Source organism: Alligator sinensis, unplaced genomic scaffold, assembly GCF_000455745.1.
Source record: "Alligator sinensis unplaced genomic scaffold, ASM45574v1 scaffold820_1, whole genome shotgun sequence".
In the NCBI taxonomy this organism is placed as follows: Eukaryota; Metazoa; Chordata; order Crocodylia; family Alligatoridae; genus Alligator; species Alligator sinensis.
Genome location: NW_005842428.1, coordinates 209,540 through 236,893, shown reverse-complemented (window position 1 = coordinate 236,893; position 27,354 = coordinate 209,540). Strand labels below are relative to the sequence as shown.

General features: G+C 43.6%; 1 protein-coding gene across 2 annotated transcripts in view; it reads right to left on the bottom strand.

Moving 5' to 3' along the window:
* The window catches only part of RB1 (RB transcriptional corepressor 1), a 128,149-nt gene that overhangs the window by 74,617 nt on the left and 26,178 nt on the right, over positions 1-27,354 (bottom strand). Inside the window, exons 3-11 of one of the 2 annotated variants that reach the window (XM_025211774.1) lie at positions 24,236-24,348; positions 21,564-21,698; positions 18,900-18,938; positions 18,197-18,264; positions 15,588-15,698; positions 14,497-14,645; positions 13,656-13,733; positions 10,284-10,393; positions 9,172-9,252 (exon numbers count right to left, since the gene is read on the bottom strand). In XM_025211774.1, coding sequence (XP_025067559.1) covers positions 9,172-9,252; positions 10,284-10,393; positions 13,656-13,733; positions 14,497-14,645; positions 15,588-15,698; positions 18,197-18,264; positions 18,900-18,938; positions 21,564-21,698; positions 24,236-24,348 — 884 coding nt within the window. The remainder of the gene's footprint in view (positions 1-9,171; positions 9,253-10,283; positions 10,394-13,655; positions 13,734-14,496; positions 14,646-15,587; positions 15,699-18,196; positions 18,265-18,899; positions 18,939-21,563; positions 21,699-24,235; positions 24,349-27,354) is intronic. The other variant, XM_025211775.1, reaches the window with a different exon arrangement.

Below are 27,354 nucleotides of genomic sequence, written 5' to 3'. Positions count from 1 at the left end.
GTCTAGAGGTGTGTGGGGGTGATGGGCCAAGGGGGGGGGGGGGGCAGCTCACGCCGAGCCCACACAGAGGAGTGGGACAGGATTGGTGGCTTGGTCTAGGGGTGCCACGTAGGCAGGACAGTACATGGTGCACAGGGCCAGGGTGGGAATGTGCAGCCATGGGGCCCAGCCAGGCAGTGGGACAGCCGTTGGTGGCTTGTTGGGGCAGGAGGCTCTCCACCTCTGCATGCACTCCCGGGGAGGGGTCAAGTGTCAGAAGCAATGCATCACATCAGGGGTAACATGGGGGGGGCACATGCCCCCCACCCCAGATCTGTGCACCCATAGCAGGGCACAGGGCTGCAGCCTGGCCATACTGGCACCAGGCAAGAGCTGCCTCTGCAGCCCAGTGGGCAGGACCAGCCAGGGAGAACAGAGCCAGGCAGCTAGACTTATGGCTGCTGCTGCCATCATAAGCCCCGTGCCAGCCACATCACCTTGGTGAGGTGCCCCCTGGCTGCAGCCACAGTGGGGAGGCACAAGCTGCCTACCCTATGGTAGCAGCCAGTGGTGCCTCACCTTGGCAGCCACGGTGTTGTGGTAGGCACGGGGTTCACAGTGACGGTGGCAATGAGTCTCACCACCCTGCTCTGTTCTCCCACACCAGGTCCTGTGAACTGTGCTGTGGAGGAGGCTTCTGCCCAGTGCCAACCTTGCCAGGATGCAGCCCTGTTGGGGGCACACTAGGGGGCCCATACCCCCTCAAAGTCCCCCCTTACCACCGGCCCATTGCCTATGGTCTGGCACTACCCCCTGCCCCACACACTGAGGAGCTGGGGCCTGTGGGCAGGTTGGAAGTGAGGAACACCAGCAGGGCTAGCAGGTGGGGAGCTGTGAGTTAGGAGTGAGGGGCCAAAGTGGTGACAGGGGCTGCAGGTCAAGAGTCAGGGGTGCCAGCAGGGCTGGGGAGCCTGTGGTTTGGGAGCAATGGATAATGGCATATCACAGCTGCTCAGTACCACAAAACAGCGGGGAGACAGCCGCAGCTGAACCTGCATCCTAGTGAGCAAAGAGGGCAGGGGGAGCTCTTATTTTCCATGATAACAAAACCAAAATCATATGCCAAAATATACAGGTATTTAGAATTTAATGTTATTATGACTAGGCTCCTAGGCTTCCAAATTTCTTTAAGATTGTAAATATATCAATAAAACATTGTGTTCAACTGATATCTATATACAGAGTAGCTTTTCATTTTAATCATAGAAAAATGCAAATTTTAGGGTTTGAAAGAGAAAATTTTGGATTTTTTAACATGGAAAACCAGGATCACTGGTAATACCACTATTATAAGAAGACAGCCTATTGGTTTCAAAGTTATGAACTAAATTTTGTTTCTATACCATGCTCTCAATCATAGTGTCATAAGATGATACAAACTTTAGATGCACATTTTAGGGAAAAATGTGTTTCAGTACTACGAACACTACTCCCCTAGTTCTTGCAACAGCCAAAGTGCATAACATACAATTTTTTTCCATTTTTCAGAGAGAAGACTTCATTAAACCTAACCTCCTGCTTCAACCCTGCTCCCTTTCTATTCCACATAAAAGGCTGTACATGTTGGCAATCCATCCCATTGCCCCCTTACCAACTACCACTGTAGATAAACAAGAACTGTTTGGAGGTAATTTAACAGTGAGGGGTTTTGGTATTATGTAACATAGCTATGGAAGGGCAACTGAACCTATAAAATTAAATAAAATATTCTTTAATAATATTAGAAAATAACTCGGATATCTGTCTTGTATGAAAACAATACATACAGAATCTCTTACCAGTTTGATAAGGGATCTGTTAAGTTTGAGAGCTACTTGCAAGCTCACAAGTTTTCATCTTTTACATAAACTGCAGGTTATAGAATAAAATCTCTCAACACTGCCAAACCTTTGTTAGGTTTGTTTTTGCAGATCCAAAAAAACAAAAACCAAAATGCTACTGCCAATTCTATTCATGTCCTTAAATCACACCTAGATGTTGTCAAGAAAGTGACTAAAGCCCCCAGAGATGCTATCCCCTGAATCATGACTAATCCTTTAAGTTAAAATACTGCAAAAAAATCAAAATAAAGACGATTCCAAATCTCTTTCAGGGAAGTATGTAAATGATGGCAAAGATGAAGAATACCTATAATTCCATTAAGAAAAATATAGATTCCTACTCCTTTCAGAGAAACAACCTTAAGTACACCTCAAAAAAGTTTAGTTCCTGTTTGAATGAACTCTTTTCTTCTTCATGAAGAAAAGATTTCTGGACTGCTGCGATGACAGATGTTTGTTATGAACTCTGACAGAGAGGCAATGTTTCCTCTAAGGAGCAGTGGTCCGTGAGCACGCCGCCTCGGTCCAGTGTGGGACACTTACCGAAGGGGGCTGGAGCTGGGGGCCAAGGGCTGAAGCCAGGAGGCGGTGGCTGGAGGCTGGGGTCAGGGGACAGGGACCAGGGGCTGGAGCCAGAGCCTGGCACAGGCTTTGCCGGCTCCGGGGAAGTGCTCCACTTACCCGCATCAGGGCCAGGGAGTGGAGCACTTCCCCAGAGCTGCCAGAGCCTGGCCAGCTGCCCACCCCAGCCTCCATCCCTGCTTTTCCTCACCTCAGGGAGGATCCGCTGCCTGCCCCACTTAGGCTCTGCCGGCTCCGGGACACTGCCGGACATGTCCCTGGAGGCCATGCCAGGGAGCGGAGCAGTGTCCCGGAGCCAGTGGAGCCTCATTTGGGGTAGGCAGCGGCTCCTCCCCGAGGCGAGGCAAGGCAGGGATGGAGGCGGGGGCGAGCGGCTGGAGCGGGCTCCGCCGGCTCCAGGGAAGCGCTCTACTCCCCGGCCCTGATGCAGTGGAGCAGAGCACTTCCCTGGAGCCAGTGGAGCCCATGCCACGCTCAGGCTCCGGCTCCAGCCTCTCCTGGTGCGTGACCTTGAAAAGGCTGTGCATGGCCGCACTTTTAGTTATGCTTGGCTGCGCACGCGCGCACCTTACAGAGAACCTTGCAGAGAGGTCACCAGTTCAAGATGACTGAACGAGGACCGCTTTCAAAAGGCATGTACTTACCAGGGAGGCTGGTGGAACTATTACTTCTTTTTTTGGTTGTTAAAAATATATTCTTTCAACAGGACAAGTGCTTATTTGTGAGCTAGTGTCTGATCAACTGCAGTTGTCCATATATTGGTGCTACTATATTATACTGCTTTATCATCATCATAGGCATGTGCACATAAATTGAGGGCCTGTTGTCTTCAGGAATTAATTCTAGGGTGAATGAAGTGCAAGTTTTCTGAACTACTCCATATTTGTAAAAAAGGTCTTTATGCAGCTTCTATTCTTTTATGCATCATAAGGTTGTACATATAGCTGTAAGGCTGGATATTTTTTTTTAAGGTAGGACAACGTATTGACTTGTCAGTTTATCCAACATATGAAAAGCAGTTTAACAATTTCAACAGGTTGTACTTTCACATTATATTTTTCAGAAGTGACAGAGTTCCGAAATAACATCATTTTATCTTTTCTTAAATATATTAAAACATAGTAGGATATCACTGTTACCACAACTAAACAGTTATGGTGGGTGTTCTGTGGGGGAAAAAAGATCATGCGGTAAAAGTGGCGTGATGTAAGCCTGTTAACTTAGACTAGTTTAAGCAGACGTTTGAATATGGACAATCTTCTGATTTATGATGCATCAGAAAGGTCAAATAAATTATGATCTAAGACTATGCATCTAATTTTTACAGCTGTTATACTATATACATGTTTAAGAAATGTTAGTTACTAACACTAAGATTTGTTCTTTACTTACATGAGTTATAGAAACTAGCAATGTAATATGAATATTCATGAAGTAAAATCTAAAAAGTTAACTGAATTGTCCCGTTCTCCTCCACAATTCCTGCCCATAGCACCCCCGCCACACACTTGTAAATGCTTTTCTAAGTTTGCCAGGCATAGATCAAGGTCCTAGAAATCTATAGCTTCACTGTTGTTTATGAAACAGGAAATGAAAAAGAATTGGTCTGGCATTGCCTTTTTTAAAACTTCTGGTAACAGGATTTCTAAGAAGACTTTTCTAAAGCAATGAGAACAGGCCTCAAAACCCAGGTTTCTTGTACAGAAACAATATTTCAAAGCGCTACTCAAAGGGCATGACCCAAAATCTCCCTCAAGCCATTGGAGGGGCTTCCATGTTCTTCTATGTTCTTTGGGTCAGGCCCACATTGCATTACCAAATGAGGGAATTTATACCAAATTAAGAATTAAACATGGTGTTTTCAGAATAAGAAAGGGTAGATTTGTACCTTATAAGCTAAATCAAATTTTACACACACGGAAGCATATTCAACAGACTTTTATATATAATGTATATATAACAAACTTTTGTGAGCCCAGGCTCACTTAATGAAATGCTGTGAAAAGACATAAACCATAAAAAGCACTAGGTAGGCTTAAATCATGTATAATCTTTCAGCTCTAGGTCACTATTTGTTTACTGCCACCTAGTGGCATTTTGGTGGTTCATGCAAAATGAGTTGCTAGTGTCAGTTCAATTTCCAGTGGAAAAGTTATTCAGGTTTGACAGCCTCAACTGGCATCCCTGCTGGTAGTCTAAAAAGGGAGGGCAAAGATTGGTAGTTCAGATTCTGCCCATCCATTTTAGTCCCCAGAACTGCTCTCTCTGTCAAGTGCTGAAGTTTAAATTTGGTAGGACAACATGAAAATGTAGACTGCTACGCCTGCCCATTTTATATTAATTTCTGAGGGTAAAAGGATTCGAGTATTACGCATAAAAACGTATCACTTTATACAGGCATTGTGCTTTTATTGTGCCATAAATTTTTTTGTGGATCTGTAAACCTAGAGGGTTCACAGTTACGTTTTTTCCATTATTCTTATGTTTTAGTTTTCACAGAGTTTGTACAATTTTGTCATACTTTTCCCAACTTTGTATGGGAAAACAGAAGTGACAAATGAAGGTACTAGAGTTTTTGCTATTGTAAAGTCAAAAAAAATCTTTGCACAGCAAGCACAGAAGAAAGCATTTTATTGACAAAACTTATGAGGACCCTCACTCAAATTTTGTGCCTGTGCAAAACCTAAAAGATACATCCAATCAATTCTAAAATGTCCAGGAATGCTCTGGACATCACTGGACAAAATGCTCCCAATTCTGGTGAAAAGCATTTCTCTGTCTTCAAATTGAAGTATCTGTTGGTGCCATCTATTAGTGCATTCTAGTTAATGATATACTTCTATTGTCTCTGTTCCTCCTTAAAAGAGCTGAATACGTTAGCATCCTAAATGACTCGGCTCCCAAATAAAAAGAAAATGTTAGGAAGAGAGTGTAGAGGGGTATCCCAGGGGAACAAAAGGAAAAGACTGGGAAACCCCTCCTGTGGTGGGGACCAGGGCAGTAACAACCCACGAATACAGAAAAGGAAAAAGCCCTGAAACCATGGCTTACTTACCCATTCCAGAAACAGGCAGGCCTGACAAGCCATGCCCAGACAGGACACCCGCGTGATTCATCAGCCGCTTTTATCTGTGGCTGGGAATGGTGTGAGAAGATGACGTCATAGGACATTATGTGTGAGAAGATGACGTCATAGGACGTCATAGGGGTTATTGCAGGGCCCTTGGAACGGCTTTACGAGTGCTCGTGGTGCTCGGGCCAGATGCCAGATGATTGGAAGATAGCCAATGTGGTCCCCATCTTTAAAAAAGGGAGGAGGGAGGACCCGGGCAACTATAGGCCCGTCAGTCTTACCTCAATCCTGGGGAAACTCTTTGAGAAGATCATCAAGGAGCACATCTGTGATGGGCCGGCATTGGGGATGATGCTCAAGGTCAACCAACACAGTTTCATTAGGGGCAGGTCATGTCAGACCAACCTGATTGCCTTTTATGATCAGGTCACAAAAGCAATGGATGCAGGTGTCGCCATTGATGTAGTCTTTCTGGACTTCAGCAAGGCCTTTGACACTGTCAACCACTCCATCCTCATTAAAAAACTAGGTGACTGTGGCATTGACGCCTACATGGTCAGATAGATTCAGAATTGGCTGAAGGGTCGTACTCAAGAGGGTGGTGGTGGAAGGGTCATATTCGACCCGGGGGGAAGTGGGCAGTGGAGTCCCCCAGGGCTCGGTCCTTGGGCCCGCACTGTTCAATTTCTTTATCAGCTATTTGGACGACGGGGTGAAAAGCAACCTGTTCAAATTTGCTGATGATACCAAAATTTGGGGTGAGGTGGGCATGTCAGCAGGGAGGGAAAGACTGCAGAAAGACCTGGATAGGTTGCAGGGGTGGGCTAACAAAAACAGGATGCGTTTCAATACTGACAAGTGCAGGGTGCTGCACTTGGGCAGTAGTAACCAGCAGCACACTTATAAGATGGGAAACTCCCTTCTTGAGAGCACGGAGGCAGAAAGGGATCTTGGAGTCATCACTGACTCCAAGATGAACATGAGCCGACAATGCAAGGTCACAGTTGGCAGGGCTAACCGGACCTTATCGTGTATCCACAGGGGCATCTCAAGTAGGTCCAAGGAGGGGATCCTCCCCCTCTACGCGACACTGGTCAGACCGCAGCTGGAGTACTGTGTCCAGTTCTGGGCCCCCCACTTCAAGAGAGATGTGGACAACATTGAGAGGGTCCAGAGGAGGGGCACCCGCATGATCTGGGGACAGCAGGGCAGACCCTACAATGAGAGGCTGACAATGAGGACCTGAACCTGTTCAGTCTTCACAAGAGAAGGCTGAGGGAGGACCTGGTGACCATCTATAAACTCACTAGGGGGGGACCAGAAGGGGTTGGGAGAGACCTTGTTTCCCCTAGTGCCCCTGGGATAACAAGGAATAACGGCCACAAGTTGTTGGAGAGTAGGTTTAGATTAGACATCCGTAGGAACTACTTCACAGTCAGGGCGGCTAGGATCTGGAACCGACTTCCAAGTGAAGTGGTGCTGGCTCCTACCCTGGGGGACTTTAAGAAGCAGCTTGATACCTACCTGGCTGGGGTCATTTGAGCCCAGTTTTCTTCCTGCCCAGGGAGGGGGTCGGACCTGAAGATCTACAAGGTCCCTTCCGACCCTACTTCTATGATTCTATGAAAACGCCATGTGGCAAAAATAAAAGCCAGTAGAGGGGGAACAGCTGTGGGGACAGTGCAGGGAATTGGCTGTAGTCGTCCCCTGAGCTGGGCAAGCCCGGCAGAGGCCAGGGAGAGAGGAGCTGAGGAGGGACCCATCGGCAGGGTCCAAAGATGATTAAAGGAATGCAACCCCGGACGCTGAGGAGCTGGTCCGGGGAGGACTGCATCAATGGACCACAGGTACCCGAGTCATGAGTGGGGCTGGCTGAGCCCCCCCCACACCCTTCTTTTTCTTCTTTAAGTTAGTTGTTCCCTTTTCTTTGATTTTCCCTGAGCCCTAGGACAAGAAGGGCCAAGAGCGACGTTCATAAGATCGAGCAAGCCGGATCAAGCAAGCAGCATCAAGGACGGCGGCGCAGCAAAGAGGGCCTGGCACACCATCAGTGACTGTCCTATGGCCTGAAGGCATCTAGGTGGGGCAAGAACACCTGGAGCCTGGTAAACGGGGAGGACCCGGGAGGCAACACCGGAGGGCAGGCTGGCTGACCATCAACTGGCTGTCCCGAGAGGCCGGCACATGGTTGGGGTGTAGGGGAGGCAGAGCCCCAAGAATACTCACTCAGAGTGATGCCCAACCTGTGAGGAGCAACCAGAAGGAGCCCCACCCATGAATGGGAGACCCAAGTCGTGGCAGGCAAGTGGCAGGGTTCCCCTCAGGGAGAACGTGTGCAGCATTAAGGTTACTGGATCAGTTTTTGTGGCTGACCCCAGGTGCATGCTCCAAGGAGGTCAGGGACCTGCTGCACAAAGCCAAGCAGGTACAAGGAGGGGGGAAAAAAAAAAAAATGGGAAATGCTCTAGCATGAAAGGAGAATGGGGCATGCAGAACCCCTGGCCAGACAGGAAGTAGGAATAAGTGAAACAGCTACTGACACAGTAAAATGGAAAACACTGAGGTTAAAGTGACTGGTGGAATACATAGCACCCCAAGCATGAAGAAGGTGAGGGAATTGTAAGGGGCTTCTGAGATGGTAAGACGTGGTAACAGCACACAGGGAGCATGTAAGGGCACTAAGGTACATAGAGAATTTCAAGGTGCATGTGAGGTGCTCGTCCTACAGAAGGCAAAAAAAATATATAAACCCTAGTTACAGTACTCTTTATACACACAAGAATAACAAACAGTACATTTACATGGGAAGTTTTGGTTTTTACACATCAGAAGTATGCTGGATGCGGTCTACATACTGGGTGCATCTACATGTGCAATTAATGCACCTGGATTTTCTGCACAGAAAATTCAGGTGCATTAAACTGGGACCCCACACATCTCAACATATGCCTGTTGGGAGCAAATTTTCTCCCCATGGGAGCTGCTCCTGCCCTACTCCCCTGCAGCAGCCAGGGAGAGCTCCTGGCTTCCCTAGGTGCCAGCCTCAGGCTGGCAGGGAGTACAGAGACTAGCCCTGATCTCCCCAAGGTAGGGGAGAGCTGTCCCAGCTGCTGGAAAGCTGCCTCCCAGCCATGTGGAGAACAAGGGCCAATCTCCATGTGGCTGGGAGGCAGCATCCTGTTGAAACAGGGCAGGGCTCCCTGCCCCCTGTGGATTTCTGCTGACTGGCAGCAATTTGCTCCTGGTCAGCATCTACCAGTGCACTTTGCAGCATTACTTTAATGTGCCGATTTCTAGTACCTGTATTTACAGGTACTAGAACATAGGCATTAGACTAATCTGCTGCATGGTAATTGCTGCACACATGTAGACAGTTATGCTTAACTGCACATTAATTTAATCTTATGCACATTAAAGCATCTTGTGTAGATGTACCCACTGTCACCCAGATTAGGACCTTTGGTTTTAGAAGTGATATTACTTTAAAACCAAAGGCATAGTTGAGATGGACTGAAACAGAGATGCATCAAGTTAGTCTATAAAAATGCATCTAACACAGCTAACTAATACTACTCTAAAACAACACTACCTACCCTTTGGAGCTGAAGATTTTTTTAAAAATTCAAATAAAATACATATTTTTTTAATGCTTCATACCGAACTGGAGTCTGTGGAAGTATGAGATTGAACTCTTCATCTGGGTTACTTTTCCTTGGTGTTCTCTCCAACTGTAAGCAACTACAGATAGGAAAAATAAAACACAGTGAAGTACTGGAGTTTCAATATAGCAAATCCCACGTTTTCTAAATAGGCATATTAAAGCAACAGAAAAAAAGCTATAGGACAGATTTTCATAAATGTTCCATATCCAGCAGCGCTCATTCATTTTCTTCATATGCAGCTATATTAAGAGTTTATCCTAGCTTTATTCTATTGATTTTTAGTCCATTTTTAGTCTACTACTACATTTTCCTAGCCCAGACAAGGCCAAAGAAAGTCATTTTAAAATTTTGAGTGCACTAAAAATTCTCTTACCTCAATTTCTTAATTTTTGCTTTAAATCCAGGTGTCTATACGTACCTGGACCAGATGGGGCCCACAGACTGACTTCACGTGTCAGATCTAGCACATCCCAGAGTTGGCATTATATACCACAAGCATCCCAGAGGGGCCAGCATAAGACCACAATGCATGTGGCACCTACATTCGGTGCATGTTCCATGCTGGATCCAGTGTATATCCCGGAGCAACCGGAGCATGCACCACACATATTGTGGCATCTGTTCTGGGACTTGCACTAGATCTGGGATGAAGTGGTTGGACAATTCCCAAGCAGCTGGAGTGGGCAACACATGCAGCATGATCTTGGAGCAGGCACTGCATGCAGAGCTATCCAGTATGCACCCCATGCTACATACGGGTCAACTGAGACCCACAGGGAGTACCAGGGGCCAGATGATACAGCTCCACAGGCCATATCTTTGACACCCCTGAACTAATACAATGAATGGGATTGTTAGCTAGTATGTGTTAACTCATTTCTAAATTCCACTTGGCACTCAAAGAGTAAGAGAGTAATGTTTAAAAGTACGTTAACATACCTTAAAAGATGATGTTTAAAAGCATAGGGATTTTCAGACCAAAAGGACCTTATTTTTCCCATGTGGAAGGAAAAAAAAGGAGCTCAGGAGAGATTTCATTTTTTCTGCTGTAATATGGAAATTAAAAAAAAAAAAAAAAAAAGAATAGAAATTCATAAAAATTTTTACCCATCTATGTGATCAGGCTGTAGAGTTTCATCATGGTCCAGAAATAATCTCGCATCTATGTCTTTGTTTTTCAGGTAAACCTCTTCATATTGCCTTGAGAGAGTCTCAACCTCAAAAAGATATTGAAAAGCTTTATTACAGGATAAATAAATGAACACCACTGTGATCCTGTTGTAGGGGAGAAAGGTTTGTTTCTGCATTATAACATAATTTATAATGTTCCTAACAAACTACTCTAGGATCACAAAGCACCCGTCTTCCACGAGCAATACATCCTCTTGCCTAGAATACCCTCTTTTATACCTACTGTAGCAGGCAGTATGCCCGAGTGCTGCAGTACTCTGGTAATCCCCAGATAGCATAACAGACAGATTACTCTAAATTGCAGCTAAGGTTAAAATAGCTCCAGCCAATGCCAAAATCAGAAAACTGTACAGGTGTCCTGGAGCCACAATTATCATTTGTTTCTGTCCTGAGTGGAGTTATGATGCCATCTCTTAACAGGTTTACTCAAAATAATGAAAAAAATCTGAGTTCTATTACATATCTTTCTTTCCATACATATTTGTAATTTGTTCAAAATATGACCTTTTGCACAAGTTTCCAAAAACTCGCATAGTTTGGGTTTGGTTTTTTGTTTCTTTGTTTGTTTTTTTTTGTTTTTTGTTTTTTTTAAGAGGAATTCTTCCACTACAAAAGGAACAGCCCTTACAAACTACGCTGTTGCTGCTGCTTTAGCCCACAGGTCTTCAATTGAAAACGGCAGCAATATTTGTTTCAGTTTACCTGTAACTCCCACATTCAGCATAAACAACGAATGTCAAATGCAGCAAGGTGGACAGTATAAATGTAATTTAAAAGTACAGGAAGTTTTTCTTCCTTTTAAAAAGAAAATTAAAACAAATGTTAAATGAAAAAAGTTCAGTTCCATAAAGTAAAAACAAAATGATCCATGCTGCTAGATCCTGTTGTGCTGACCATAACTAAAGACTGAACATAGTTCAGATGTAACAAAAGATTTTTTATTTTTTTTTAAAAACAGACTACATTTGACCACTGCCTATAATTGTTTATAGTTGTATTGTTCTGGGACATCTCTTGAATTACTTATTTCAAGGAAAAGAATGCTAGGGCCCTGGTTCTTCAATTCCCACCCACAGATTTCAGGAGATGACGATTTTCAAGCGGTGGTTTTGATATAGGTTTCTACGTGAGGTTTATGTAGGAGCAGCAGTCGTTAAACTGTGTTGTACTGGTAGGGAGGCCTTACTGATCTCACAATTAGAAACTATGTATTCTGCTTGCTTTGCCTCTAACCAAGGATGCTGAAAAGGTTGATTCTTCCTGGTTTGGAACCAATTGTTAAAGATCATCAAGACTGTAGCCGATTTAACATGCAGGAGAACAACAACAGCTGCCTGTGACAGGTCTTGTATTTGGGGAATTTTTTTCGGTCATGTTAAATGCCTAAATAAAATTCACAGTTGCTTGAATACTGGAAACCTTTATGCATTTTAAACACAGATTTAGGTTCACTTTGCTTCAGTAGATATCAACTTTTTCTGCAGCCTCCTTACAAAGATCTGAAGTGAAGAGCTCTGCAAGGATACAACAGGCTATAGCAGGCTTGTCCAACATACGGCCCGCAGACCGCCATGCGGCCTGCCAAGCCATTTTATCTGGCCCACCACGGCGGCAGCACTGCCGCTGCAGAGCGTGGAGCCGCTGCTGAGGTGCACGGAGCTGCAGCGGCAGCACAGAATGCGGAACCGCGGCAGCGGCAGTCCTGAGCGCGGTGGCATTAGCGTGGATCGTGGCGCGCGGAGCCGCAGCGGTGGCAGCAGCAGAGGGAGCGGCCCCGCGTGGGAGGCCAAGCAGCAGACACTGGCACTGCCGGCCTGCGCCTGCTTCCTCCTCACCCACCTGCTTCAAGCCAGCCCCGCTGCCCTGCCCTGCCCCACAGCAAGACAGCGCCTGCTCCCCCAGCCAGTCTCCCCCCAGGCACTGAGGCTCTCCAGGCCCAGCCACCCGCGCACAAGGCCCCAAGGGGGCCGCTTCTCATGTGCTGCTGGGGACGGGAGGAGCCCAGCCAGGTCTGCACCGACCAGCAGAAGCAGTGGCGGAGCTGTGCCGCTCAGGATCGGACAAGCCTGCACCAGTCAGTCCCGAGCGGCACATGGCTCCGTTGTTGCTTCTGCTGGCCGGTGCAGACCTGGCTGGCCTCCTCCCATCCCCAGCAGCACATGGGAAGCCAGCTTCAGCTGCATGCTGCTTTTCCTGGCCAGTGCCAACCCAGTTCTGCCCAGGTGGGTCCTGCAGCACCATGCCAACCCGGGCATAGCACTGGCAGCCTGGACAGGCCCCAAGTTAACCCTGGCCTGGCCCCGTGGCTTCTCCCGCCCCCGGGCAACCCCGCCGTAGGCCAGCACCAGGTCAACCCGGCTGTAGCCAAGTGGCTCCTGCAGCACCATGTCAACTCAGGCATGCATGCCATGTCAACCAGCACCATATCAACCCCTGCAACTTCACTGGTGTCAAAGGCCACGTGACATCACTTCCTGATATACCACTTCCTGTGATGTCTTTGAATATGGCTCACCGGCCCACTGGGTGATAGAAAGTTTGTGATCCAGCCCCACATTCAAAAAGGTTGGACACCCCTGGGCTATAGCTTTATTGCCTGTAAAACAGCATCTAAATCTTTAGGATATTTTTAGTATAGCGAAAAAGCTAAAATTCCTACATTTGGTTAAATTTAATTTGAGAAGGCATTTATTTTCTTATTTTACAGTTGGAACACTTGATTTTGTGACTTTTTCATTTGCAGCAATTCATACCTCACTGCAATGAGAGGTGCACATCTTCGTTTAACCCTGACTGTATTTTGTTTTCACAAGAGTAATGAATGCAATTCCTGGGAAGTTTATGTAACATTTTATTCAGCAAAATAAATACCATAGAATCATAGGGCTGGAAGAAAAGCTAAGTCTCCTCTATTATAAACTCCTGCACATTTGAAAGATTTACTACTCCTAAACTATCCAAAAAAGGAACACATCTGAAAAAGGCAGATGTTGAAAATTCAAAAGCTGTCTCACAAGAAAACTGTTCTATGATTTAAGAGAGTATGTTAAGACATCATGTTAAGAAAGCCTCCCATGATGTTAAGGAGGAGGGAGGAGTAAGGGAAGGGGGGAGGAAAATCTATCAAGTGTCTTGGAAATCCCATTTTCTTTTAAAGAGCCTGTTTTGTTAGATATCTACTAAAGATGACACTAGAATTTTGGCACATAAAGGATATTCAAGCTAAATGTTTAAGGTTTTCAGAAGTGCAGAGTATTTGTTTAACTGTCTTAAATTACTCTAAATTACCTCTGGGAGTCCATTTGAAGCTACAATACCAACAGAATTCAAGAATGGAATGAAGCTTGTGAAATATACATTTTTGACCTGGAAAAAGTAGAGAGGTATAATATTACTAATGTACAATGTTACCAAAACAGACACTGTTGTTAAACATATTAAAGCAGGGCTGATAGTGAGTAGTCATTCTTAAGTTACCATGACATCATCATCTTTATCACTGGCAATCCTTCGCTGTTGAGGATGACTGTCTTTCATGATTGTTGTATCTGTCAGTCCAAAGGTGGCTGAAAGCCAATCCTGGATTGACAGATTCTACTACACATTTCCATGAGGGATGGATTCCTGATTCAGTCTGTGACACACTCCCTGGGAGCGGTAGAAACAACTTGCACCAAGACTACTACTTAACTGTTTATTTTAGAGAAAAATGTCTGAACTTGTCTAGACCACTAAAATGTTTGAATTACTAAATTAGATGTACAGGTATATAGAGCTTTCTGAACTATGAAAGAAATAATGGCACCATTACAAGCCTTACCACCAAGGCTTCCGCTCAAAACAGACTGGAGATATTCATAATCACCTCTGTCTTACATGCTTTGATCAGTATATACCTCAAAGGCCACTACTGTAATATCACAAAGGAAGAAGGTGTTGAATAAATAAAGAAGAAGATTGGGAATGGCACACCGCCTCCAGCACTAAAATTTAAATAGATGATGATAACCTCTCATTTAAAAGTACCTCTAACTTTTGTTTAAGCTACTTTTAGCTGATATTAAATATAATATTAGAACTGGTTATAACATTATCTAAGACTGTACCCTTTAAAAAGCAAAAGTGTTACCTCATCTAAATTACAATCGTGTTCCTTACAAAGGACTTCAATAACTTTTGTATCTGTATCAGTTTGCTTTGATGTACGCGTGCTCCTATTCTGACCTCGCCTTGGAGTTCGAGTTGAGACATTAATAGATACTGTATTCACAGCAGATTCTGTAAGGACAGTTAGAATTACTAAAGAATTAAAAGCAGATTTTTTTTAACAATGCAAACGGAAAGAAAGTACACCAAACAACTATGGTGCATTTTAAAAACCTTTTAAAGAAGAGTACCTAAAAATTTCACCTTGCAGAATTACAATAATAAAAAACCCACTTCTGTCACAAAAAGGGTGCTACATCATACAGAATCCACATTAATACAATAAAAGCCTAAATAAATCTTTGAACAACTTATCCTAAATTTTATTTCACCTCTAAGTCACGTAAGCTGCACTCAAGGGCCTCAGCTAAAATTCTGCCTTGCTTGAACCCTTGAAAAACTGGTAACAGAAAAAGATGGGTGGGTCTTCCTCATCCTTGATGCTTTTAGTGACTCTAATCTTAAAGCTAACATGAAGGCATGTTACAAACATTAATCCATTAACAGTTTTTCAGGACTTGAGTGGAATGGAACAGTACTGCAGTTGGAGTAGAAACAGATGTCACCAAATGAAGTGGATCACCTATGCTGAGATGTGTCCCAGCACAACTGATCCAACTCAGTGGGTGAAACACATCACGCATTGATACTGTTGGACAACAAACAACATGATATCCCGGAGCGTGAGGTGACTGGTCCTACATAAACCAGAAATTCCTGTGCAGGATCAGGCCCCCTCAAACTGTGGGAGTGCCTGTTCAATGCTCCCTGCTTTTTAAGATATGCCCCTGGTAACATTAAAACAGGAATACGGATAAATGAGCGCTTAAAGACTTTGGTCACAAACTGCTCCATTCAATTAATCTAATCAAAATTTAAATACAACTATTCTATCCTAACATACTTAGAAAGATTTACTATATTCATTGTGGATACTATTAAAGCCCTACCAGGAATTTAGCTTAAAGCTCAGAAATGAGTCAAGGTTATGAACACAAAGATTAAAACCCTTACTGTATGGTTCCTTGAGCAATGCTGGTGGTGCAAGTTTGATAAAATAATCGAGAACACACAGCAATAACTGGAAAGAGATCACCAGGTCATCTTCCATCTGTAACACTTTTCCTGAAAAATGTAAGAAGCTTTGAGCCAATGCTAGGAGTTTTAGATAGACAGAGAAGGACTTAAATATTTAATTTAAAAACCCCTATGACTGGATTCTAAAAAACATCCCCTAAATTGTGAACATCTTTGAAGTTTGATGCATTTAAACCAGTAGGGCTCAATCTTTGGGCCACCACTAGGCCCCAAGCACCAGAGTGATCCAGCATGCAAACTGTCATCTAACCTGTGGGACTCCCCACAGGTCCAAATATGGCAATGTGGGCACCTCCAGCAATTAACTTATGGAACTCATTGCCACAAAATGGTGTGAAGCATGACAACTTAACCTAATTCAAGAGGGGATTGGATATTCTTGGAGAAAAAGTCCTTCAGTAGGTACTGAAAGTGGTAGATAGGGATGCAGCCTCCAAGTCAGGATTTCCTAGCCTCTGAACACTGAAAGCTGCAATAGGAGAGAACTAGGGGGCAAAAAATTCTGGACATGCCCTGTCCACACTTCCCTCAGCATCCAATCTCTCACTGTGAGAGACAAGATCCTGAGCTAGATGGCCCTATGGTCCGAGCCAGCAAATGGCATTTATGTTATATACTTATATTTTGTGAAAGTTGTTAAGGTTTCAAAATGCATAAATAAACTAGTGTACAATAAAGATAAATTCAATGCAAGTGTTGCCATATGGCAGAGAGGGGAGCATGGCTTTACTCAAGAATGGTCTGTGTGTGACAGGCGATTTACTTAGAGATTACAGAAATACAAGAATTAGAAGTACTTGAATAAGCTACAGTAATTTTCATTTAGTGCCAATGTTACTTGCCACCAAAACTAGGAGAAGTATACCTGAGGCTCTTCCCCAGCTTCACACTGACTGATGCCATTCACCTTCAGTCTTCTTTTTGGCCTACATCAGGGGCTAGCAACTTTTTCAAGCCATGATGTGGAACAACCCAGTTTTCATCCAACGGGGATGGATGAGTTTGGTGGTGCATCAGCAGCAAGTGGGCTTTCCCCCTGACGCATATGGGGGGCAGGCAGCTGGGAACTGCACGTGTAAGCACTGCCACATTTTTCGGCCCCTTTCCACCACTCAGCTATGGCAGAGGTGCAGCTTCCAGCTGGTGGGGAGCTGCACTGGGACCAGGTATCTGCAGACTGTGATGCTGCTGTAGCTTCTCCCTGTTCCCCTTCTTCCCCATGACTGCAGCACAGCCAGCTGGAACCTGCCCAGCCCCAGAGCAGCTCCCCACCAGCTGGAAGCTGCTCCCATACTGCAGCCAAGGTGGGGGGAAGTGGCAGCAGTACAGATGCTGTTTGTAGCAGCCTGAGCCCTGGTGCAGGGCCCTACAGGCTTGAAACTGCACACATGCCGCATCCAGGGAGCAAGGGGAAGTGACAATGCTGTGCTCCCAGCTGTCTGGCCCCAGCACAAGTGCAAGAAAATTCCCTTACTGCAGATACATTGCCAAAACTACCTGGCCCATGTCAGACCACAGCTAGGAAGTAGAGCCAACCAGCTCCAGTGGCTCCACAGCTGTAAGCTGCAAAAACCTGGCCTAAATATCTATTAAGGCATATGCTAGAAGAGTACTAGCTCTTTCTCACTGCTTTAATTCAATAAGGGGGTAGAGCTAAAGAACCCATCAAATTTCATGTATTTTATGCTAGAGAATTTTAACAAAGAATTTTCACTGGTTCAGTTGCTCCTAAGTAGGCTCAATTGATACATCTGTAAACATACCAGAAGACACAAGAGCATTGTCTCCATTTGGTCTCTTATTGATGCAAGTTGGACTAGTGCTAGCAATTTTTTTGATGAATTCCTTACCAGATCAGTGGTGCTCAACCTTTTACCCCACAGACCAGGGGGCAGAGTCAGTCTGTGGGCTGGATCAAGCCATCGGTGGGCCAGATTAGACCATGGAGCACAACATCACCCTGCCCCATGTGCCAGGACTTCTCCCACCCCTCCCAGGATTAGGCCTTGGGACTCAGACTGCCCCCACCTGGTCCCATCTGCTTCCACTGCCAAATTTCTGACCCATGGGAAGCCCCACAGGCTGGATGACAGTGCCACAGGACAGAGGTTGACCACTTCTGTTCTAGTGAAGCCTTATAAGATCATACAATTATAACAATATGGCTTTTGTCACTTATCCTTAACAACAGCCCAAACCATTCCTAAAGGGAACCTTCCAGGCCTGCCTGAAATATAAATGCTGCCAACTTCTTGCCAAGAAGATAAGACCAAATTACAGAACAGGCGCTTTCTAGATAACAAGAAACATCCTGAGTACTACAACATTTTGCAATCCCCAACGCCAGACAAAGTTCAGCAAAATTGCAGAAGAGGCAGCAAACTTCTACATGACTATAGAACTACAGAAGATTATGGGATCTCATTATATCTGTAACCAGAATGTTTCTTATATTGGAGATATAAAAATGAAATCCATAAATTTACTCCAGTGAAACCATGAATTCGATAATAATCATAACTTACCTTTAGCCAACAAAAAAGTGATCCAAGAAATCTTTTGAACTAACATGGAATTGAGTTCATCAGAAATTCTGTAAATAAACCACAGAAACGAGGTAGTGAACATTTCACAATAACAGTTCTTCAATTTTGAACCTGGTCCACAGAGTTTACTTAGGTCCATGACTGTATTCATTTAGGGCAACAAGCATTGTTTCCTTAGATATTTTAAAAAGTATATTGATAATCTCAATGCATTCCTCATGAAATTAAAACAACAAATTTCAAAATGGAAAGATTAGATACTTTTTTCCTTTTCAAGAAAGTATACGTGTTACTTACATTATACAAAGAAAGTGAATGCAGCAATGTATTCAATTGTTCAAGCAACTCTCTCACTCACATTTCTGACTCAGACTCTATTCACCAGTTACAGTATTTATTGAATAGCTCGCTTTGGCAGCTGTGCCAGCATCTTCTCATTCTTTATGTGATGCTAGGACTGTAAAGTCTATCCTTCAAATGTTTGTTCCCTCCATATCAAGGTGAAGTCATTCAGGGAGCACAAAACACCTGACCAAGCATATTTATTAACCATAATATACTTACTAGTAACACCAACAGATCCAGTCTTAGCAGTCAGACAAATAAAACACTAAAACAGATTTTGAATCTTAATTTTTAGGTATAGTTTTATATTTTATGTAATCAAGAAAGTCAAGCTTACTGATTATTAGGCTGTGCCACATAAATAAGTCCACAAATCCTAAAAAAAAAACAAACAAAAAACAACATTGAACCGACTCCTAAAAGGTATATAATTTTTTTTTAATTGTGTAGCATCCTTTGGATCAGCTAATCAGAAACACTTGCTGTCTCTCAAAATGTCCACTATTCACAGAAACCACTGTTTACCTCCCTTTTGAGAATCACAACTAATGTCAGACTCAACAACTGCTTTCAACTACAGTTGAGTTACAAAAAGCTGTTACTGTTTGAATGCTTACATTTATGTAATAAAGCAATTTAAGCTAGGTGTAAATAAATTGTGATGGTTTTTCTCTCCCCAAAACCCCAGGATTCACATCTCTCAGTGGCTTGTAAAGATACAGCAAAGACTGTAGCACCATAATTCACTACTATGTGAAACAGTATCTTAAAGCGGTCTCAAAGCCTTCCCTGCTTCACTACTGTCACCTCATTTTACTGTATGTCTCTCAGTATCTGATGTTCCTTCTTTAGGAAGAAAGAATCACAGGCATGCTGAGTCCAGTGATCATGAGAATGTCAGACTGGAGTTAAAAAAGTCCTGGTTGAAGAATGGACAACTTTAAATGTAGCTGAAGTGTAAACTAAAGGCTAAGGTCCAGAAATCAAGACGACAAGATTTAAAAAATCATAGCATTTAAACTAGACTCATTTTCTGAGAACCTTAAATTGACTACACTGTCCTAAACATTTTGTAATTTGTTTGACAGTCCCTTCTTTTGCAATGCCATGTGAACACCTCCCTACCCCGCCCCTGAAAAAATAACACACAAAAAAACCCAAAAAGTAGGGACAAATGCCACCTAACTATTAAAGAGTAAGATTAGGAAAGAATTTATATTTAAAAGATGTGGACTTAAGTAAGAGAGTGATGGCTATATAGTCCACAAAGAGCTATAGTAGGTACAAATAATATATTAAGACTTTCAGGACAAGCCAGGGATTCAGGATTCTAAAAACATTACTGAGATCCCTACAACCCAAAATACTATGATTAACTGGGTTAGATTTCAAGAATAAAGAATGAATTGACACTGTTGCCTATTTAAGGAAGTAAGAAGACTAAACACACTGTGCTCCTTAACATGGCTGAGTGTCAATGTGGCAGGGGAAAAAACAGGCCTGCTGCTAAGCAACTAAAAAAAGAATAGTTTCTGAATATATAGAAATGCTAGCAGGAGCAGAAACATGACTGGTACAAGACAGAACAAACAGGAGCTGGAAATCACTCTGTAGGCAGCCACTTCATATCTGAACTTCATAGCTACCATCTTCAAAAGCATGTATTAGGATAGAAAATGCTTACGGTTAATTAGTACCTCTACCTTCACGTCACTTTACTTCAGCATCTGGGTTGTGACAGCTGACTATAATCAAGGTCACTCACATGAAGGGTTAATGAATAAGATATCTAGGCCCTCTGACAGTTCTGAATGTACTGCCACAAAAATATAATGGTGCAAAATTGTACAGCTGTAAAATACTTTGGGACTGTGAAACAAAACTGATAATCCCATGAGCCTTATGAAACTCTCCCATCCATGCTGAATACTTTTACATAGCCATGGAGAGCTACTTTACAGAAAGAACTTCACTGAATGTAGTTAAACAAGAAACTAAGCATTACAAGAGGTGCTGAAGTAATAGCAATGAAGCACACGCACGTCAGCACGTCACAAATCTTGAGAGCTCACTCCTGCCCAATTACACTCAAACACCCTCCCCGCCCTTATCTCTGAAGAATTATCAACTGTGCTGAATCATCCCTTAAGATATACCACTATTTTTTTCATCATTTGTTAAGGGATGCACAGAAAACTCTAGTCTACTGCACTTGTGCGCGCGCGCGCCCGGGGGGGGCACGCAGCGGCAGGGCAGAGGGGTGTGAGGGTGTCCTCACCTAGTTGATCTGGGTTGCACAAGCCTGCTGTCTCCTCATATCACACTCCTGTATGCATGATCAGGCAAGACATTCAAAACTGCTCACCCTCAGACATGAGAGATGATAGCAAACTATTCTCCATTAGTCCCCTTGACTCCTAGGACACAGATTCTCCAAATCTGAAGCCCAGGGTTTATTTGTTTTACAGACATGCACATAACTCAACATTTTTCTCACATATTTGGAATGCTGTTTTGTGTGTGCTATTTTTGTACAAAGTCTGTTACAGGTTCCTCAAACTTGAATGTGGATGCAATAAAATTTGAAGGAGAGAGGAAGGAGCAGTAAAATAGAAGGGAAAGGAGAAATAAATGCAGGGAAAAGCAGAAAAAGATTAAATGGAGGAAACCTACAATATCTCTTTGGTTATTGGAGAGAGAGATGTGAATGGCCTAGCACAACGGGCTATGGACCTATTTGCCATAGCAATTAAAAAAAAAACAAAACAGCAACCACAATGGGGTTATCAAGTAACATACCGTAATATTTAAGGGGTGAATATGAATTATGAATGTCTGAATAAGTGTTAAGTGCTCAGTCAGCTGATACTTCCTAGTTTTTACGTATATTCAGAATTTAAGATGGTCACTTCAAGTATCTGTATTTTAGAAATTTAAATAAATAAACGTGGACTACCAAAGAATGCATCAATTCAAATTAAAGGAGAAAAATGCACATTACCTTTCAAACTTGCGATATAGCGCAAGTAATACTTCATATTTCTTCTGTAGTCGTGATACAGTACTATCAACATTAGTGCTTATGGTATCCATGTTCCTATCCATATGCTTCAACAACTGAAAAAATGTACATGCACTGCAAGGAGGAAGAATGACAAAGAGCATTTTTTTTTAAAGAAAAAAAAAGGTAAAAGTCTAGAGAGTAACTGTAATTCTACAAAAGTAGCTTTATAGAATTACATTCTCTTGTTACCAACATGTCCCAGTACTGAAGAACACATTTCTTTTGGCTAACAGCATCCCACTGGGACTGTACGCGATGCAGGTACATTAAAGACACTGCAAACAAATGGCAAAATGAGCAGAGTAAGTTTAACTGCATTTCTGTGGAAATCTCCATTTCCTTTTCAATACAAGAAGCCACAGGAGCAAGACTTCACATTAACAAGGGGGGGGGAGAGCAGGTTATGGAACCTGTGTGGAAAATACATTTTAAAAGTCCTCAATTACCACAGGGTATATGTTCCAAGTGAGTGTTCACAGATTGCATTCGTGATGACTAGCACACAGTTGATGACAAGCTTCGAGTTGGGTATTAGTGTTGCTTGAACAGTGACTGAAAGACAGTACTCCCCAAACTGGCATCAACTGTAACAAGTTGTGACTGCATAAGATACACACTTGGGGTGCAGACAGATGTCACATTTGAAAACTTTCAAACAACTTTGCAGTACTCTATAAATAGGCAAAGTGCTCCAAAATAGTACCTGCTGAAATGAGGTACTATTTTAGAAGCAATTCACTTTTCATGTTTGTATGCTGTACAGAGTGACTATTTTGGAAGCAATTTACTTTTCATGTTTGTATGCTGTACAGGTCCTTCAACACCCCACTGTCCTCCATTCTCCACCCAGCCCTCCAAAAACAGAGAAAGTAGAAGCGAGAGCAGGGCAGACTGTTCCTGGATGCTCTCCTGCCACTGTTGTCTCTGAGCTCCCAGAACGCCCCCACACCAAAGCTAGGAGACACCTAAAAACCCCCTCCCACCCAGAGCCAAGATTCCAGTTCTCAAAAACCCAAATCTTTGCCTATCTTGCAAATTCTATTCTATTGGATCCAGTGTGGGAAAGGGGGTAACTCCAGAAGAAGGGACAGAGCTGCACAGAAGCAGTCATTGGTATCTGCATCCCACCCCACTCCTCCCAGTATTTCCATGGAGTTGGTGAGAGAGCAGAAACAGTCCCTTGAGATGGGGGCTCTGGAGAGGACCAGGGAACAGAACTGCAGTTTGTTGCAGCCCCCTGCTGTACTCCCTGGCTAGAGAGCATGCCACTGCGTACAGCCACAGATACTGTGAAGCACTCCAGCTGTGGGACATGACCAGGGCTGTATGTCTGTCTGTCTGATAGCTGAAACACTATATTTTGTAAATGTTTCCAAGCCTATTACACTTGGAAGTGGTTTCAAATATATATATATGCAACCTTGGATAAATGCTGAGTAAGTATAAGTCAGCCTATGTCAGAAAATGCCACAGAGACCTTAGTTTTTTTCCTGAAAGATTTTATCCCATCTACTAAAGTGTTGACAAACATGGTTTCTTTCTTCTTTTCACTTCTTGCCTCTATAGCAATTGCCAACGGAGCAGAAATTTCTATAAAGGCTGAGCTTCTCCGCAAAGAGTGAAGGACCAAGAGGCAAAGGATACCAACTTCCTGATGGTGAACATCCTCAGAGGTCAGTAGGGCAAGGTAATACAAGGAAGTCAAAGGAAACATCCCACCTGGTATCCTATGAAATCCACATCTCTTCCAAATCTCACTGACCAGTTCTGCTTCGGGATTTCTGACTTCAATCAAACTGCCCAAAGGGAGGATGAGTACATAGGGTTTTTTGTTATGCTGGTGGAAATGAGGACCAAGGAATGCGTCCCCACTAAGGGAGAGAGAGTCCTATCATGATTACCAGACCAGCAAACTGGGGAGATTGGTCACAGTAGTGTCACCCATACCAGACATGAAGACTCAACAAGGAGACTTGATCAGGTCACAGATCATCCCTTCCTCCTGTACCATAACAGATGTTGCCTGCTCCAGGCAGTCTGGGACCCAGATGCTGTATATATATGGGTGGATGCTATATACAGAATACATCCCACGCCTTGCTTGTGGGGCTGGTCTGACTCATACCATGCCCCTTGTGGGTCTGCTCAGACCACAGGGCAGCTGCAGAGACCAGATGGCAGGGCTCCACAGGCAGGATCTGACTTATGGTCAGATCCTGTCTGACAGGCTCTTGCTGTAGAGCAAGGCTATGTAAAAGCTCCCCCAAGTCTTCCTAACCACGGCAGTGATACAGGATCCACCAACATACTACAGTGCTGCATACTGTTTTACTGCAAAGGAAATTAGTACCAATGCCTCAGCTACTAGAGAGACAGTCAGGACCAAAATTATGAATACTGCCATAATTAACAAAAGGAGAACTAGAAATTGTGAAGTGCAATTTATCCCTGGAATAAAGTGGTAAAACTTCCTCTACAGTGGACTTCAAGTCTACAAAATAAATTTGTAGGTCCAAACTGACAAACAAAAAAGCATGGTATTCTCAGAGTAGAAACACTGTCTGATTATTTGATTACTGGCATCTCACAATTTTCACAGTAAAACATACCTTAGACCTATACTTTTCAGAAGCTCTGTAAAAGTGAATGTTATCTCATCCAGGTCAACTGATGCAATAAAGATACAGATTCCCCATATCTCCTTCTTTTTGATGTAGGCCTCCTAGAAGAAGAGAAAAGATAACTTTCACTTAACTTTATGAATTACCAGATGAAAGAACATAAATCTGTCTACCTGAACAAAAAGCTAGAAACAGTCACTTATGATTTCCAGTTATTTGGCAAGTCAAAGCATATTACAAATAGTAATTTTATCTTGCATAGAAAAATCCATTCAAATACGCATTCCTGCAATACAAGCTTTATTTTCTCTGTAAATTTTAAAATAGTTTCAAAATGTCAGTGACCTTTTTCACTGCAACAATAGTTAATGATAATTTTTGCTGTTTTGCATAAAGACATATTAATACAACAAATTTGAAGACTTGATAAATTAATGTAATATCTTTAGGAACTAGACCAGTTAGTCCTAGCCAAAAGCACTAAAACAAAGCCAAGATTTGCTCTAACACATATAAAACCTCTATGATTCAAGTTGGGGTAGAATGTACATCGAGTTACAGATGGATTGAGAATTTGACTCAACACTTTAGAAAAGAATAATCCAAATCCATAAAGTCTGAGAAATAAGGACAGAGAGATCTATTTTGGAGGGGAAAGGTGTTCATAAAGGAAGAGGGGGACTAAAAAAAAGTAGTAAGGGAAGATTAAGAAAGGTCCTTTTTTTTTTTTTTTTTTTTTTTTTTTTTTTTTTTTTTTTGCAGACCCAGACCTCATTTAAGCTAATTGGAGTTGAACTACTTTCCTTCATCTCATAAGATGTGGTAGCAATTAAACATTAGATAACAGAAATGTGTCTTACCCCTTACCAGCAGATGGCAGGAATAAGGTACAAGCAAGGTGTATATGACCTTTAGCAAAGAAAAGAATAGGTACATACCCTTTAATAATTAGTTTTAGAAATGTATTGTCCACATGGTTGAGTAAGAGGCCAACCTTTTTCTGCCTTAGGACAAGTAAAATGTGGGAAGTGCCTGACCCTGAATTTTAAGGGCTCTTCCACCACTCCTTAAAATTATATAAGGATGTTAACAACCTGTTTTAATGTCTTGCGAGAAAACTCCATGGAAAGATTAAGGAAAGAGATTAGGATTACGACTTGATAAACCGATCTGCCATGTAAGAAAGCAAAATATCACGTAATGTATAACACTTTGTTTGCATGGAAGTTCTGTCATGTGTCACAACCCAAGGGTGTGATTTTGTGTGCGCGCGCTTCGGCACTGCTAAATTATTTCCCGCCACTCAGAGCTTTCTTTGCAGGGTGCATTTCTTAGTTGCAAAGAGAAATGCATGGTGCAAAGGAGTTCCCGCCACCCGCATGCAAATTTGCGTCCCACTATTGGCCGGTTCTAAATTATTCCCGTGGCGGCTAGCGATTGGCTTGCTAGCTGTATAAGAGGCTTGAGCAGTTTCCGCCCAAGTTGGAGGACTCCACAACCACCTGGAGGAGGAGAACTTCATGTCTAGTGAAGATCTCTAAGCGCTGCGGAGCCTATCGGACCCAGCGTGTACCGTGAGAAGGCTATAAGGGTCTGATCAACCTCTGGCCTCTCCCCGTCGCCGAACGATCCCTCGACGAACCCCTTCCCTGCGCGCCTAGCAAACTTCGTGTGAGTGTATCCAGAGCTCTCTCTCCGAGTTGTTTTCTTCGGTTGACACGATGGGCTCGCGTGTTTAGAGCCTTCAACCGGATTGGGCTAGAGGTTCGCGTGGAAGGAACTCTTGTCCGCTTCTCTTCTTTTCTGTCTGTAACCGCAACTCAAGCAAGTTTTCCTGCCTGCACCGCAACCATCTTCGGTGTAAGTAAAATAATCTTTAATCAACCGCTACGCGTCCGTGCCTAATTCTAGTCTGCCGGCCTCCATTCCCTGACCCGCGTGCCAGGGCTGCTGACCACAGCCCGCCGCGCACCCCCGAGGGCCTCGGACCGCTCCCGGCCCGCACATCATGCAGTGTAAGTGGTCTCATCTACTTGGCTAGGAATAGAAAGGTTAACTACACAATTAGACAAGCAGAAAAAAAAAAAATGCTGCTGAAATGTATTATTATCTGTTTCCTGCAAGTATTCCTCTTCACTTCATGATCCGGCTAGTACAGACAGACTGTAAACAAGGGTCCTCTCCAGAAGACCTACATGGTTTTATACAAAGAGTAACATAATTCTATGGGGCAGCAGAAGAATATTTCCTACTCGGCTTATTATCTCAATAAGCCCAGTAAAGTCTTGTTCATATGTTATACAAGAGGGACGTGAGAGTGAACATAAAGAACCACAAGATCTGTTATTTTGAGAGTGATCTCTGGATTCCTTATTAGGCCAGTGTGGCTCATAACCGTGGTGGACAGGCTATGTTTAGTTAGGGAGGGGGGAAAAAAAATGAATTTAATGTCTTATGTTAGAGGCAGTACCATACCTGGCATAGGCAATGCATAGGGGGAGCATAGTGGGGACATGTGCCCCCGCTCCTAAAATTGGCCCTTGCTGGGCCAATTTTAGGAGTGAGTGAGGAGTGCCAACTGGTGCCCCCTAGAGAAGCACCAGCGGCACTTCTAGCTTGCTGCCAGCAGTTCTGGGGTTGGCAATCAACCGCTGGGGGACCCCCCTCCCTGCTGACAATCAGCCACTGGTGCCGCCCCAGAACCAGAGAGCCAAGAGGCACCAGTCACCCATGATAACTGGTGTCTCAAAGAACTCACAAATTCCACCCACAGCATAAGCAGGAAAGCTGAATAATACCATATTATTAGCATATCACTAACATGACAGAAACATGCCTGGCAGCAGATATGAAAAAGAAGGACGACTCCAGACATGTAGCCACTAAGAAAACACTAAGTACCAAGAAAGTCAGCACCAGATCATCTGCACAACCAAGTCAGACATCAGAGTGACTGGAATAAAGGTTCTCTGTACAGTGTGCACCAATGCTGACAGAGTGGAAGAGCCTGAACTGTATTTCCAGACAGTACCATGGACATTTGGGCTACTTACAGATGTAACACCCCCCCCCCCCCCCCCCACCCCTCCATTTTTTTCACTATTCAC